We start from the raw sequence: 16,167 nt of genomic DNA, 5'->3' as shown, positions 1-16,167 counted from the left end.
TGCATGTAAATGTTTAAATCTATATGAATTCTTTAGATAGAAAACCTCAGATTCAAGCAGATCCAGTCTGACGAAACCTCACATTCACTCATAGTCACTTTGATATCCTCTTAGATTTTGTAAATTATTATTTTCATCCACAGACGTGTAATTTAGACAGAGCTCAAAATACTCACAAGCTGCCATTATGGACTTAAATATTCCCAAAATGAGAGACACCATAAATAGTACATTCATTTTTCCTTAGGCCCGAGGAAGAGGTCATGTCTAGGATGCTCCTTACAAGGTAGAGATCCTCTTCCTCTCTCTCTCTCTTCTCTCTCTCTTTCTCCCCTCCCTGGGGTTATATTTAGGCCGTCCCCAAAAATATCATATTGCCTAGCTTCCGTATCTTGTTTTAGAATTAGGGACATAAAGAGCGATTCAGGGATTATCTGTCTCACAGAATGCACAGACATACACACACACAAACATACATACACACACACACTTGTTTTTATTGCTCACATGATTGGGCCATATAAACTAACTTTATAAACTAATTCCGGGAGCTGCCAAGGCTCTGGGGGCTGTCTGCAGGTCGCCCACTGAGGCCCTTTGTCTGGGGCCTGAATTTAGGGTGAGGCTTTTAAGACAGGCAAGTGTCTGGACAGCTATGTCTTTTCACAGGGACACAGGTTTGTTCAGAGGCTGTAAAGTTTTGTTGCTCAGAGATTTGGCCTGATGCACTGTTTTCAATTTCAAAGTCTGTTTTACTCATCTGAGTGGGTTGGACAGTGTGCATTGGTACATTCTGTCTGGGCATTTTCTGCTGTACTCTTCAGCCAGTATTCAAAGTGTTTAAATTGACCCTCTCTCTCCTCTCTTTCCCCTCCTCTAGCAGACATGGACGGCCTGTCCGACCACTCCCCTCCGGGCCCCAACCACAACCATCTGACCTTCTCCCAGCAGCCCATCCCGGGCAGCACGGCCGAGCAGCCCCCCTCCTCCCCGGTCCTCCCCCTGCCCCCTCCGTCCCACAGTGGGGGCCAGACGCCCGGCCGCCCGGCTCAGCTCCCCCCTGGCCTGCATCACCCTGGCCTGGTGTCCACCCCCATTAGCCCCCAGCTGGTGAACCAGCAGCTAGTCATGGCCCAGATTCTCAACCAGCAGTATGCCGTCAACCGGCTCCTGGCACAGCAGTCGCTGTCGCAGCAGTACCTCAACCACCCACCGGTCAACCGAAACTCCCTGACCAAGCCACTGGAGCCCCAGGTAGCCAGCAACACCGAGGTGTCCATGGAGATATACCAGTGGGTGAGGGACGAGCTGAAGAGAGCCGGCATCTCCCAAGCCGTGTTCGCCCGCGTGGCTTTCAACAGGACCCAGGTGAGGAGGGTCAGAATTTAACTCAGACTTTTGCATAAATCACCCATTGATGCCAATAGGAGATTTGGGGAAAGATCGCAACATCTCAAGATAGAATTATGTGCTAATAGGACTGGAAATGAAAGCACTCCGACAAACAGCTCTGACACATCTGTCACAAGGACAGAATTGTTTTGAGTTGTAGTGCCGCAAAGTCAAACTCTGCATTCTTGTCGGCAAACAGTTCATCTTATAACCGCTTACAACAACCTAGCACCACAACAACAACAATTTAAAAGCTATAGTACACCTGGCAAGCCGCAACGTCAGAGCACCAGGCGCGGTCACGGCTTGCGCTCCCTCTGCTAAGACCTGTGATTTCACTTTACAGGAAGGCAGCGCAGCAGGGCCCTGAAAGAGATAATGTCTTAAGATGTTCTGCATATTTTGGGGGGAGGTGGCAGCAAACCTCATTACTCCTCCGCCACTTTGAAGTTGTGTGCGAAACCTCTTGATAAGAATCTATTGGAATCAGTGCGTACCGACGCTCTCTCCACAAATACAGTTAAGTGGATAGCAAGCAGACAGTGGTGTTTTTGTGCAAATTGACAAGCCATTCTCCTTTCAGCCTTATCTCTCCGGTATGAAGAAATAGTAATGTGCCTTTTGAGAGCCTCCTCTTGTATTATTTATTGTGTGTTAGTGTTTTTCTCTTCCTGTTTCTGCCAAGGGTGTTAATAAGGCTGCGTGTGGTGTGGTGTCTACGCGGGGCGGGGCGGGTTGGACGCACTAGGGCTCACTGTCCCTTTCTTGTAGAAGCGGCCGATTGACTGGGGAGATGGCCGGGTGTAATAAACATGCAAGCATACACAAACACAATTGCACACACACAGACACGCGTATACGCAAACACATAAGACACACACACATGCGCACACACACACATATTCTCGCACAATCTTCAGAATACCTGTGACATGCACTCAATGTCAGTATGAAAGCTTGTCTCTCCGTTCAGAGTTGATACCTGTATCTAGTTATACATACTTGGCTCTGTCATAAAGTGAATCTATTCCAATGTCCATCAGTGTTTCATTAAGTCACAAGCACAGTGTGTTTCTTAAACCACCGTACCATTAGTTAAACAGCGGAGCCACTAGTTCCATCTCCGGTAGTTGGTCTAACTATCAACAGAACTGACCTCAAGATGTTAATTACAAAATCATTTTGTTTATTTCCAAATCACACACCTATTGAAGAAGAGAAGCTGAAAATTGATCACTCAGTGTGTGTCCAACGGCAGATGAAAAGCCTCGATCACACAGTCCTGATAATACAGTGATTCCCGTAATAACAGGATTCATAGCTATTGAAAAGGAACAGCGGATACACTGATTGCTACGCTGATACTCACTGAGTCGATGTGCTGTAGTAGTTACATCATCCTCTGGGTCTGGGAGAGTTTACTAGTAGAAATAGAATGTTCACAATGGACATGAAGTCACTCAGGGCTTACAAATAGGGCATCTCTCCCTCTCTCTCTCTCTCTCTCTCTCTCTCTCTCTCTCTCTCTCTCTCTCTCTCCCTCCCTCTCCCACTCTTCCTCCCAGGGCCTGCTGTCTGAGATCCTGCGTAAAGAGGAGGATCCTAAGACGGCCAGCCAGTCTCTGCTGGTCAACCTGCGGGCCATGCAGAACTTCCTGCAGCTGCCCGAGGCCGAGCGAGACCGTATCTACCAGGACGAGAGGGAAAGGAGCCTGACGGCTGCCTCAGCCATGGGGCCTGCGCCACTCATCAGCACCCCGCCCACCCGGCCAGTGCAGGTATGGAACGAACAGGCAAGCATGCACACAGACAGAGCAGCGTGCACACACACACATACACACACACACACACACACACATACTCACACAAACGCATTTATTTTGACCTTAAGTTGTACAGCAAGTGCCACTACCCACCCCACTCTTAAAATAGGAAGCAACTCAATGACGACAAGTTCTGTGGAGGAGCAAATCTCCCCCAGTCTGTCAGTCAGTTCCTCATTCAACTGCCTGACCACCAGCTCTCCACTGTCTCTCCCACAATCAAAGTCCTTTATTGGACAGGTATGTGGCAACTTTTCCACTTAAGCACATTTTGAGTGCGGTCGAGTGTGTCTGGGGCGGAGAGGGCCAGACAAAGGCCCCCTCTGTTCAGCCTCGGACTGAAGACTGCCTTTTATTTGGGAGAGAGAGAATGTCCCTATGCCACCCATTGGCCAAACAGGGAGGCCCCTTTGACTACATGGCCAGATCGCAGTGGCCGTCCTTACAAAACTGGAAGGAAAGGGAAGAATCAGACTCTGAACCAGTGGTTTTAAACTAGGAAAAGGCCTCTTTACAGTTCACAGGTCTTCCTCAACAGTCAGTTGGCTGTGAAAGCTGGACATGGAAAAAGGGAGAGAAATCCAATAGAGAGAGGAAGAGAGAGAGACAGACACAGAGAGGGAGACAGAGTGATAGAGAGAGAAAGCGAGAGAGTGAGCGAGAGAGAGCTGTCCCTCGTACAATGACACATTGACCAGACTTGACCATGTTTCTGCTATCAGACATACCTCTGTTCAGGCCCTAATTCTGTTTACTTCAGTATCGTCCATTTCAAACGTGTGGTTCAGGAGGTGCACACACCTTTCTCGATTGAATAATTGTGTCAGTCAAATTCCAGGGCTGGGATTTCAGTTTTTGTAGTTGTAGAGTTGGGCTTGTATACTAAATGCATAATTTTACGGGGCAGTACAGGACACACAGAGCTTTTCGCTTCATTATAACTGGCTTATTCTCGATAGGTCACATCTAAATTCCCACCATTTACTATACAGTTATTTACTTCTTGCTGAACATGAAACGTCATAGTAGCATATGATCATTAGCCCTAATATGCATTTTTCTATTCTTCCCTTCACCTATGACTGAGTCCTACTGTATCATAGTATGCTTTGGCCTGGACATATGCCAGACTCCCACTGACAGCTCCTATAAAGTATAAAGTAATGCGTTGGGAGATTTAGCCACATAAATCAGTCAGGGTAGCAATTGAGCAGACAGGGAGGCTTTTATAGGCCTCCTAAAAAATGATGCGGAGGTATGTTTCTCATGTGTGCCCATGGGTGGCTCCAGTGCCCTCACCAGTCTCTGCATGTCCCAGGCTTAACAATTAGAGCTACTGAGGAAATTGTTGGTAGTCAGTACACACACTGACACCCCTCGCCTACTGAGTCATAAATGGTTAAAAAGATGCCCAGGAATCTTAAAACATTCCAGTTTACCACAAATTTGGGGTCCATTATCTTTTCATAACCACCAAAATGGCTCCCCTGTTAGATGTCTAGACATATACATTAAAAATGTATTTGAGATTTTTACAGATTGTTTAGGGCAAGTTTGTAACTGACAAGATTAATACTTGAGTAATTTAATTATTGCCTACACGTTAAAAAAATAAAAATATATATATATATATATATATATATATATATATATAAAAGGGTTTCCTCCGGAATGATGTTGATTCAATTCCATGTATCTCTCTGCAATCTGATTTCTGATCAGTTTATCTTCATCAATGAGACTGCAGTGTACTAAAGTTGTCATTGCACATGAACTATACCACCTTTGTGTTGATACAGCCTAACAATGTTTTTTTGTGTGTGTGTGCATGTGCGTGCGTGCGTGTTTGTCTGTGCTAATGTGTGTTCATGTATTGTTAAATCCCCTTTCTAAGGGTGGGACTAAACAAACATGTCTCTGTTGCCCCAGCAGCCCAGGAGAGAAGACTGTAACAACGTCAGACCTGAGGACTGGAACCCCAGAATCCCTGTGGGCATCTCTCCTGTAAGAAAACACAACAATGAACCATCTCTTTGTAACACTTTCACCGTTACTGTACTGTATCAATAACATTGCGATTCATGGTTATCGTAATAATGTATGTTGTGGCATTTTATGTATATTGTAGCATGATTTGCTCATAACAGTTTTAGAATTTAGAAGTTTAGTAGAAAGACTTATTTATGAGTAATTCAAATAATAAAAATGTATTTATTAATAGTTCATCAATTGTTTGTTCATTCTTAATAAAAGTTATTATCAAGCGTTACCAATATGTTATATTATATTTGTTAAGGGAAGTTAATTAGACAAATGATGAGTTGTATGAAACCATTTTAAGTGAAACTGTCTCCCATGTTTTAAACCATGTTCTCTTTCCTCTGTTTACCTTTCTGGACAGATCCCCGAATCCAGAAAACACGGCAGCATCACCTTGTTTTCCAACCCTTTCGCTGACACTCCTTATCCTGGCCAGGTGAAGGCCTCTCCGCTCCCCAGCGAGTGGAACGGCAAGACGGAGAGCTGCATCCTCAACATCAACTCCTCCATCTATGACGAGATCCAGCAGGAGATGAAGAGGGCAAAGGTTTCCCAGGCTCTGTTTGCCAAGGTGGCCGCCTCCAAGAGTCAGGTACAGACCCATACGTTGACTTAGACTCTGTTTGCCAAGGTGGCCGCCTCCAAGAGTCAGGTACAGACCCATACGTTGACTTAGACTCTGTTTGCCAAGGTGGCCGCCTCCAAGAGTCAGGTACAGACCCATACGTTGACTTAGACTCTGTTTGCCAAGGTGGCCGCCTCCAAGAGTCAGGTACAGACCCATACGTTGACTTAGACTCTGGATGCCATTTTTGTACACACAACATACAGTTCTAGGCCACAGACCACCAAGAGCACAGTTTGATTCAGACACACAGACCTGCAGAACAACACCACGTGCAATAAGTATTATTTTCCGCTTTGCCACGCAGTTGAAGAGGGTCAACAAAGAAACTAGTCTCATTTTGGGAGAAATTGGCACTAAAGATTGAAAGAAAATGTTGAACAAAAGAATGTCTCTGGCTATAATATTGGGAACATATGTTATTAAACTATTAGTTACAGTTCTGTGGATGTTCCAGCTTCAAATATAATGCACACATCAATATTTACAGAGCTAATATTTTCATTTCGTGCCTGAACTTGTCGTGGAGACATTTTGTCTCCTTTCCAGTGTGGTTGATGAAACATTAGAAAACAAAAGAATAAAACACGATATAAAACCAGATCTGGAGACATTCACCAGTTAAGGGGTTCAAAAACTGAAGCGCCACATTGTGCAACTCTCCTCTCTTCTCCGACTGGTGATTTATCGCCATAATGACATGTCTCCTTTATTGTGGGTTTAGCGAACAGCAGACAGTGTTTCAACACAAAACAAACCTGTTTATATTAGCTGTGCTCTGAATGACTCTCAGCTAAAGCGGAGCCTGTTATCTCGCCCAGGGAACAACCCACTCGTTGAATACTGGTTTGTGTGAGCAAAATTACCATCAGTTTAACTCTTATTAAAACTAATTAAAGAAATGCGGAGCATTAAAGGTTTGATATATTGGTGGAGCACAGTTGAAAATGTTTCCACAATTGTTACTTGATGAAGAAGAAAATAGATTAAACAGGGCCAAATTATCTGGAAATATCTGTGCATTTTTTTTCGCTGATTGGCATGATTATAGGGGCAGATATCTTTGTTTTACCAAATTGCAGTTTGATGCACAAACCATTGTTTTTGTTCAGGAGTTCAAAGTATTTTTGGAAGAGAAGAGAGAAGAGGGGGAGAAAAAATATCTCTTCTCAGATTATCGTTTGTGAGTGAACAGGTTTCCACTGTGTTTCCTCCCTCCCTCCCCCCTCTCTCTCTCTCTCTCTCTCTCTCTCGCTCTCTCTCTCTCGCTCTCTCTCGCGCTCACTCTCTTCCCTCTCTCGCGCTCACTCTCTTCCCTCTCTCTCTCTCCCCCCTCTCTCTCTCCCCCCTCTCTCTCTCTCGCTCTCTCTCGCGCTCACTCTCTTCCCTCTCTCTCTCGCGCTCACTCTCTTCTCTCTCTCCTCCCTGTCTCCCTGCTCCTCCATTCATGGCGATGGAGGCGGAGGGTGTGAATGTGAATTGAGCAGCAGATAAGAAGTGTGCTAATTATGCCTGTGAAAGGGGGCCTGGGAGAGCACTTATCTCTGGCTCCATCTCGTAATGGGCGCTCCCCGGGCAGCTGGTGCCCCTCCTGGTCCACACCACCACCAGGGGCAGTGGCGGCTCCACTTCGCACCAGGCCCAGACTCAGAACCAGAGACCCAGGCCCAGGCTCTGCACTTTAGTGGGGTCTGCTGGTGCTGGGGTTGGAGGGCGAGGGAGTGAGGAGCTGGGGGTGGTGGATGGTGTTGGGGGACGGGTCCATCCATTGGGGTCCAGACTAGAAGGAGGAACGGGGGTTTGGGGGCGGGGGAGGCTCAGTGTCAATATGGAGGCTGGCACATGCGTGTCTGATTGGTGTGCCGTACCCTCACTGCCATCCCGGCACAGTGCAGGAATTCTCGGTGGTCGCACGCTCGCATGTATGCAGCCCACCACCCTGGAAGAGCTGGCGAATGTTGGGGGGTTGAAGGACAGGAGAGCTTGGCTCAGACAGCTATTGTGTGTGTCTGTGTGTGCGTTTGCCTCGTCTAGCCCTGCCCCTGTGAAAGGTAGATAGAGCGAGGAGAGGAGGGGAAAGGAGGAGTGCGGAGAAGAGGGGAGGAGATCTGAGAAGGGAAACAGGGGGCTGTGGAGTGGGAGAGGGTGGGAGCAGTGGTGGTCCCCTGAGTGGGAGAGCTCTAAGCAGGAGTTTAGAGATTGGCTTACACTCCAGTGTGTGTGTGTGTGTGTGTGTTTGTTGTGTGCATGGGTGTGTTGCATGGGGGATGGGGTTTGGAACACAGCCATCCCGTCCCCTCTCAGGGCTTGTAACCACAGCAGACCTCTCTTTCTGCCAGCCTTTAACTGGTAGGTCTCTCTCTCATATTCACAGTAGCATTTCAATCACCTTTTTAACCTCTACATTTTGGGTGCAGTGAGTAAGTACAATTGAAAATCTCCATTCTGCTGCTGGTTGACATCAAATTTAGTCATGCAGCCTACAGTATATATTGATACTACAGCCCATTTTGATTTATTTGTACAGCTATACATTACATTAAGATAGAACCCAATAACCCTTCATATTTCATTTTTTGTCAAATTTCGTTCTTCTCAAATTCAAAGTAGAGCCAACATTCAGCTGTGGGAGATGTACTGTATACTAGTTTGAGCAGGTTGTTAGAGGGTAACTATAGTATTGAGGTAGCCTTTGTTGATGATATAGCCTATTGGTTTGAAGCCAGCCACAGGAGACAATGCCGCCAGAATCCGCAGCTAGCATTAGGAGACGCCCCTTTAGTGATAGCGTTCGAAAAGATGGAGGCTAGATTTTGATGAGAGCCATTGTCAGTGCTAACAAAGCTGCCCCGGTAGAGGTGGTAGCTAGCTAGCTATCTGTTTTAGCTAGTGAAATGGAGGCTATCCATATTGGCTAGGCTAACAGAGAGGGTGTTTAGCTAGCTGTATATTGTTGGCTGCTAAAGGAGCGGAAGCTAGCGATGGGTGGCTAGCGGTGGGAGGCTAGCCGTGGGGAGCCCCTAACATGGCTTTGGTGTCTAAACTGCCTGACACACATCCTGAGAGGGAGTTGTGATTGTCTGTATCAGAGTCCCTGCTGTCACACAACAAGCGATCCGGGAGCCCCTGCGCCACAGGGCTAGCACTCATACCCCCCAACACACACACAGAGTGACCAGTGGAATACAAAAAAGTAAAGCCACCACCAAGTGCCTATCTCTCTCTCCCTCTCTCTCTCTCTGTCCCTCGTTCTCTCTCTCTCCCCTGGAAGAGGCTACGCTAATTAGCCAGGCTTTAATGAGACAGAATGGCACTGATCTGGTCCGCCACTGCGCCACCAGGGGGGGGGGGGGGGGCTGGTGTGTGCCATCTGTCACCCTGCGCAGCTCTCCAGGGGGGTGGGGGAGGGACACTGAGTGCCTCGCTGGTCTGGAGTGGAAAGGTGGAGAGAGGGAGAGAGACAGAGGGGAGGAGGAGGGTGGTGGAATTACTGGACCTGCCCCCCCTGCCCATAATTTCTGAAATGATTCATATCCTGGGTTAGTGGAATCTGTGTTGTTGTTTTTGACTGGGACAGCTTGAACGCTGTACATCCATCCCACTCATATGGCCCAACCACCTCCTTAATACTCAGTGCATAGACCCCTCCTGGGTACCTCTTTCTGCTGAGTCTAAGAGGCAGATGTTACAGGAGATGACATTTGGAACATAGACTCACTGCTTTGACAGAATTGAATAATTATCTGATCTTCTGAAGCAGGGAGAGCCTAGGGAGAAACTGGGCATGACCACCTACACCATGAGCCATGAACCTAGAGATAAAAAATGTGAGGGTTTTATAACTTGAGTGTTTTGCCTTCATGGATAAAATGAATGGGGTGCGGTTATGGGGCTGATCCAGAGTGAAGTTATAAGTCACCTCCCAAAGTTTCACTTCTGTTTCTGTGGTGCAACGGCCAACATAATATCTCCATTGTTTGTTTACAGACTCCGGATTGTCTCCCTGCGAAGCTGAGGCAGATTAGAAATGAGAGAGCATCACCAAAAGGGAAAGAAAGGCCATGACTGTTTATTAATTAATTAATGTATTTATCCGGTTGCTTGGTTATTAGGTTGTCGGGGAAACGGTGGCAGATCCTCTATAATATTAAAGAGACAATTTTTGGAACCGGAGGCCCAGATGTCTGAATAATTAATTTAGTGTATGAATTATCTCGCAAAAGGCAGTTCCTCCTCCTCCCTCTAAAATTAGCATTTCCCTTATTGTTTAATGGACAGAAGAATTCCCACCAGCATCTATCCCACTGCCTCTCATTTCATCAGCCACCTCTAACCCCCCAGAGAGCATGCACATACCTCTCTACTGTACTACTCTACTGTCTGTTTCTCTCTCTCTTTCATTCACACACTCACACCCTCTTTCTCTCCTCCATTCTGCCCTTTTGCTCCCTTCCACCACACCTACTGTACCTACCTCCATCCCCACATTCCACTCCCTGACATTTTCCCCCCGCTGTCCCAAGTCTGAGCTAGCTCTCACCCTCCACGCCCCCGTTGCTTCTCCTTCCCAGGCCGGGCTAACAGTGTGGGGAGAGCCTCGCTCCAGCTCCAGCCCTTTCCCACTATCTCCTCTGACAGACCACACAGGGCTTGTTCTGAGGCCCATTCTGGCTAATCTGATCAGGCAGGCAAATACGCCGGGAAAAGTGCTTTAATGATCCCCCTAATTACCTCAAGTCAATACCAACTGTATTATTAGACTCGGGGAAAATATTCCATTAGGGTGCCCCCTGTGGGAGTCCCCCCCGTGCGCACTGATGTCACGCGCCGCGCGCCCCCACGCTTGTAATTAATTTTATTTACACACGCAGGAATGCACAAGGTCGCACCTGCAGCCCGGAGCCGCCCGACTCGGCCCGCCTAATCAGATCTGTCATAATTACCATTCTGCATGCTTCTGACACACGCCGGGAAATATTTCAATTTAACTACAGCCACAAGCTCCGGCAGATGCAGTGTGGGGATGTGTTAGTCTGTGTGTGTGTGAGTGTGAGAGAGAGAAAGGAGGAGAGAGAGTAAGAGAGGGAGAGGGAGAGATGGGAATTAAATGGGGAGACATTAGGACCTATTCGAATGCTTGTGTGCTCCCGCTTTCTATTTCTATTTCTCTATCTCTCGCTCTAGTTCTCTTTCACTCTCTCTCTCTCTCTCTCTCTCTCTCTCTCTCTCTCTCTCTCTCTCTCTCTCTCTCTCTCCCTCTCTTTCTACTTGTTTCTCTTCAGACCCTGTCTCTCTCCTCTCTCTTACTACACACATGATTCCTCAAAGTAGACTTTTCATGCGATATAGCTATGACTTCTCATTTCATACAGAGGGTTAAGACGTCCCTCACATCTCATACATATATTTCATTGAGACCCATGATTTTGACCAAAGTTCATATTTGTAGATTTTAACAACTTTAACAGTCCCTTCCATCTGACAGCAAACATGTAGACCAATTACAGATGTGGCGTTAGCTGTTAGCTGACATACACAATTTGCAGGTTTTCTGAATTTTTTAATCCATAATTCACTAAGATCAGCCATGATTTATCAGTTTAATTATGCTCTGATATTAGCAATTCAACTCCAGCTTTGAATTCAATCTCAATCAAGTGCTTATAATTGATGGAATCACACTCCTCATAGGTGATTGGTGTGTTCCTAATTCAGATGCTGTTTAGCTCTGAAACTTCCTTCTTCTCTCTTCCTCTTTTGTGAGTTAGTGGTCCTTTGTGCATTCATTCACTCTCTTACTTGTTCTCCTGTTTCTGTAGCTGCCTCAATGTTGTTGTAGACTCCATAGAAGATGTAAACAGAGGGATGCTATAATGTTAAAGAGATGTTACTGTACTCTCTCTCTCTCTCTCTCTCTCTCTCTCTCTCTCTCTCTCTCTCTCTCTCTATCTCTCTCTCTCTCTCTGTCTCTCTCTCTCTCTCTCGCTCTCTCTCTCTCTCTCTCTCTCTCTCTCTCTCTCTCTCTCTCTCTCTCTGTGTTTAATAGTTATCAAAACCAGAATAGCTTGATTGATTTTTTTCCACAGTCAACTGAACATGCCTCCTAATGTTTGACAGAGAGACCCAGCATACAACATAGTGATTTGTTTTGTCATTTTGTAGCCTGGCAGAGCAGAGCACAGATGTGTCATGTTCTGTATTTGAGGATTTTGACATTTCGTTGACCTGCTCTGGTCGTTCTGTCCCAGTTCTAAGTTTTCCCGTTTTAGGAATTCATACTGTGACGATGAACCGATTGCCATTGTTCTGAGAGTAAATGCTGAGAAAGAGAACGTTTCCTGCACAATCATGCATTCACTCCGCAGCATATGTGCAATGTAGATGTTCCAGTCTGCTATTGTTGACAACTGGCGCATTGTGATGCGAGAGGGCATGACCTTTCACTCGGTAAACGCTGATATCACATGTTTCCCAGCTGGTGTCTTTGACATCATATATCTTCCACTGCGGGTCTAAAATGTGTCGGTCAAGACTTCCCATGTTTCAATTTGAAAATGAATGCAGGGAAACAGGTTGCCTTGTTTGTTTCAGATTGAGCAGATGTGGGAATGTATGCATACTCTACTGTTGACATTCCTGCAACGGGGTTAGGTAACCAATCTGGCAACCGATTCGAAGGAATTCCACTTTGACAAGACATAATGCATGTTTTTATTCCAAAATAAGGGATTGAAATCGCAGATGACATTATATTCTGTTGAGCAATATATTTCCAACTAAGGATTCACAATTTGACTGGATTGTTTTGTGTACAAATCCTTCAACACAAATCATCACTTTTCATTCGTTGTTTCTAAAGAGTGTTAATCGATAGATTCATTCTATAGCACAAATGCTCCTGGACAGTCAGGCCCCAGTCCAATGAGTTATTTTGCAGGCAGTCAGATGGTTGAGCTATGAACAGTCAAGAGTATTACCGTGTATTACCATGCGCAGAACAATCCCCTGCAGGATCAGTGAGTAAAGCCCAGGACCTGAGCTCTACCAGGTGGAAATAATGTAAGGGTGCACATAGACATCTGCAAGAGCTCTTTCACAGTTCACTCTACTTGTGTCACCATTGACTTAAGGTGAATCCTGAAAACAATTGCAAAACATGCAAAACAATAGCTGTATACTTACGTTGAGGAGTTTACCATAAGAGTCACGGGCGTCATAAATAAGTGCATACAGTGCATTCGGAAAGTATTCAGATCCCTCGACTTTTCCACATTTTGTTATGTTACAGCCTTATTCTAAAATAGATTTTTTTTTAAATTCCCTCATCAATCTACACACAATAGACCATAATGACAAAAAAACGGAAATATCACATTTACAGAAGTATTCAGACCCTTTACTCAGTACTTTGTTGAACCACCTTTGACAGCGATTACAGCCTTGAGTCTTCTTGGGTGTGACACTACAAGCTTGGCACACCTGTATTTGGGGAGTTTCTCCCATTCTTCTCTGCAGATCCTCTCAAGTTCTGTCAGATTGGATGGCGAGCGTTGCTGCACAGCTATTTTCATGCTGTGGGGATGGTGCCAGATGTCCTGAAGCTTGGCATTCAGGCCAGAGAATCTTGTTTCTCATGGTCTGAGAATCTTTAGGTGCCTTTTGGCAAACTCCAAGCGGACTGTTATGTGCCTATTACTGAAGAGTGGCTTCCATCTGGCCACTCTACCATAAAACCCTGATTGTTGGAGTGCTGCAGAGATGGTTGTCCTTCCGTAAGGTTCTCCCAGCTCCACAGAGGAACTCTAGAGCTCTGTCAGAGTGACCATCGGGTTCTTGGTCACCTCCTTGACCAAGGTCCTTCTCCCCAGATTGCTCAGTTTGGCCGGGTGGCCAGCTCTAGGAAGAGTCTTGGTGGTTCCAAACTTCTTCCATTTAAGAATGATGGAGGCCAGGGTGTTCTTGGGGACCTTCAATGCTGCAGCATTTTTTTGGTACCCTTCCCCAGATCTGTGCCTCGACACTATTCTATCTTGGGTGCTCTACGGACAATTCCTTTGACCTCATGGCTAGGTTTTTGCTCTGACATGCGCTGTCAACTGTGAGACCTTATATAGACAGGTGTGTGCCTTTCCAAATCATGTCCAATTAATTGAATTTAACACAGGTGGACTCCAATCAAGTTGTAGAAACATCTCAAGGATGATCAATGGAAACAGGATGCACCTACATGAGCTCAATTTTGAGTCTCATACCAAAGGATCTGAATACTAATGTAAATAAGGTATTTCTATTTTAATTTTTTTATACATTTGCAAACATTCTAAAAACCTGCTTTTGCTTTGTCATTATGGGGTATTTTGTGTATATTTTTTTATTTAATACATTTTAGAATAAAGCTGTAACGTAACAAAATTAGGAAAAAGTCAAGGGGCCTGAATACTTTAGCACTGTAGACGATGTCTTCCCCACAGTTACTATAAGAACATATCCAAACCAAAAACCATGTACAGTTGAAGTCAGAAGTTTACATACACTCAGGTTGGAGTCAAAACTCATTTTCAACCACTCCACAAATTTCTTGTTAACAATTCGGTTAGGCAAGTCGGTTAGGACATCTACTTTGTGCATCACACAAGTAATTTTTCCAACAATTGTTTACAGACAGATTGTTTAACTTATTATTCACTGTATCACAATTCCACTGGGTCAGAAGTTTACATACACTAAGTTGACTGTGCCTTTAAACAGCTTGGAAAATTCCAGAAAAAAATATGTCATGGCTTTAGAAGCTTCTGATAGGCTAATTGACATAATTTGAGTCAATTGGAGGTTTACCTGTGGAGGTATTTCAAGGCCTACCTTCAAACTCAGTAGCTCTTTGCTTGACATCATGGGAAAATTAAAATAAATCAGCAAAATAATTGTAGACCTCTGGTTCATCCTTGGGAGCAATTTCTAAACGCCTGAAGGTACCACGTTCATATGTACAAACAATATTACGCAAGTATAAACACCATGAGACCACGCAGCCATCATACCACTCAGGAAGGAGACACATTCTGTCTCCTTGAAATGAAGGTACTTTGAAGCGAAAAGTGCAGGACCTTGTGAAGATTCTGGAGGAAACAGGTACAAAAGTATCCATATCCACAGTAAAACGAGTCCTATATCAACATAACCTGAAAGGCCGCTCAGCAATGAAGAAGCCACTGCTCCAAAACCGCCATAAAACCGCCATAAAAAAGCCAGACTACGGTTTGCAACTGCACATGGGGACAAAGATTGTACTTTTTGGAGAAATGTCCTCTGATCTGATGAAACAAAAATAGAACTGTTTGGTCATAATGACCATCGTTATGTTTGGAGGATAAAGGGGGAGGGTTGCAAGCCGAAGAACACCATCCCAACCGTGAAGCACGGGGGTGGCAGCATCATGTTGTGGGGGTGCTTTGCTGCAGGAGGGACTGGTGCACTTCACAAAATAGATGGCATCATGAGGTAGGGAAAATTATGTGGATATATTGAAGCAACATCTCATTACATCAGTCGGGAAGTTAAAGCTTGGTCGCAAATGGGTCATCCAAATGGACAATGACCCCAAGCATACTTCCAAAGTTGTGGCAAAATGGCTTAAGGACGATAAAGTCAAGGTATTGGAGTGTCCATCACAAAGCCCTGACCTCAATCCTATAGAGGATTTGTGGGCAGAACTGAAAAACCATGTGCGAGCAAGGAGGCCTAGAAACCTGACTCAGTTACATCAGCTCTGTCAGGAGGAATGGGCCAAAATTCACCCAACTTATTGTGGGAAGATTGTGGAAGGCTACCCGAAACATTTGACCCAGTTAAACCATTTAAAGGCAAAGCTACCAAATACTAATTGAGTGCATGTAAACTTCTGACCCACTGGGAATGTGATGGAAGAAATAAAAGCTGAAATAAATCATTCTTTCTACTATTATTCTGACATTTCACATTCTTAAAATAAAGTGGTGATCCTAACTGACCTAATACAGGGAATTTTTACTCTGATTAAATGTCAGGAATTGTGGAAAACTGAGTTTAAATGTAGTTGGCTAAGGTGTATGTAAACTTCTGACTTCAACTGTATTACCTACTGGGCCAGAGTTACCGCTTTCAAGAAATGGGACACGGACATGGACGCAAGAAAGCCCGCTACGACCTCCGACAAGACATCAAACATGCTAAAGGACAATATAGGAGGAAGGTGGAATCCTATTACACCGGCTCCGACGCTCGTTGTGTGTGGCAGGGCTTGCAGACGAT

The 16,167-nt window shown here is 45.3% G+C and overlaps 1 protein-coding gene across 7 annotated transcripts in view; it reads left to right on the top strand.

The window, feature by feature from the left end:
- The window catches only part of LOC139365610 (DNA-binding protein SATB1-like), a 55,693-nt gene that overhangs the window by 27,582 nt on the left and 11,944 nt on the right, over window positions 1-16,167 (top strand). For 4 of the 7 annotated variants that reach the window (XM_071102827.1, XM_071102826.1, XM_071102823.1 and 1 more), the window contains exons 8-12: window positions 248-286; window positions 881-1,368; window positions 2,958-3,185; window positions 5,148-5,219; window positions 5,617-5,847. In XM_071102827.1, coding sequence (XP_070958928.1) covers window positions 248-286; window positions 881-1,368; window positions 2,958-3,185; window positions 5,148-5,219; window positions 5,617-5,847 — 1,058 coding nt within the window. The remainder of the gene's footprint in view (window positions 1-247; window positions 287-880; window positions 1,369-2,957; window positions 3,186-5,147; window positions 5,220-5,616; window positions 5,848-16,167) is intronic. The other 3 variants (XM_071102829.1, XM_071102828.1, XM_071102825.1) reach the window with 2 other exon arrangements.

This window comes from Oncorhynchus clarkii, chromosome 2 (genome assembly GCF_045791955.1).
Source record: "Oncorhynchus clarkii lewisi isolate Uvic-CL-2024 chromosome 2, UVic_Ocla_1.0, whole genome shotgun sequence".
Taxonomy (NCBI): domain Eukaryota; kingdom Metazoa; phylum Chordata; class Actinopteri; order Salmoniformes; family Salmonidae; genus Oncorhynchus; species Oncorhynchus clarkii.
Note: the sequence above shows the minus strand (reverse complement) of the source record. Positions and strands in the feature narration are given on the sequence as shown.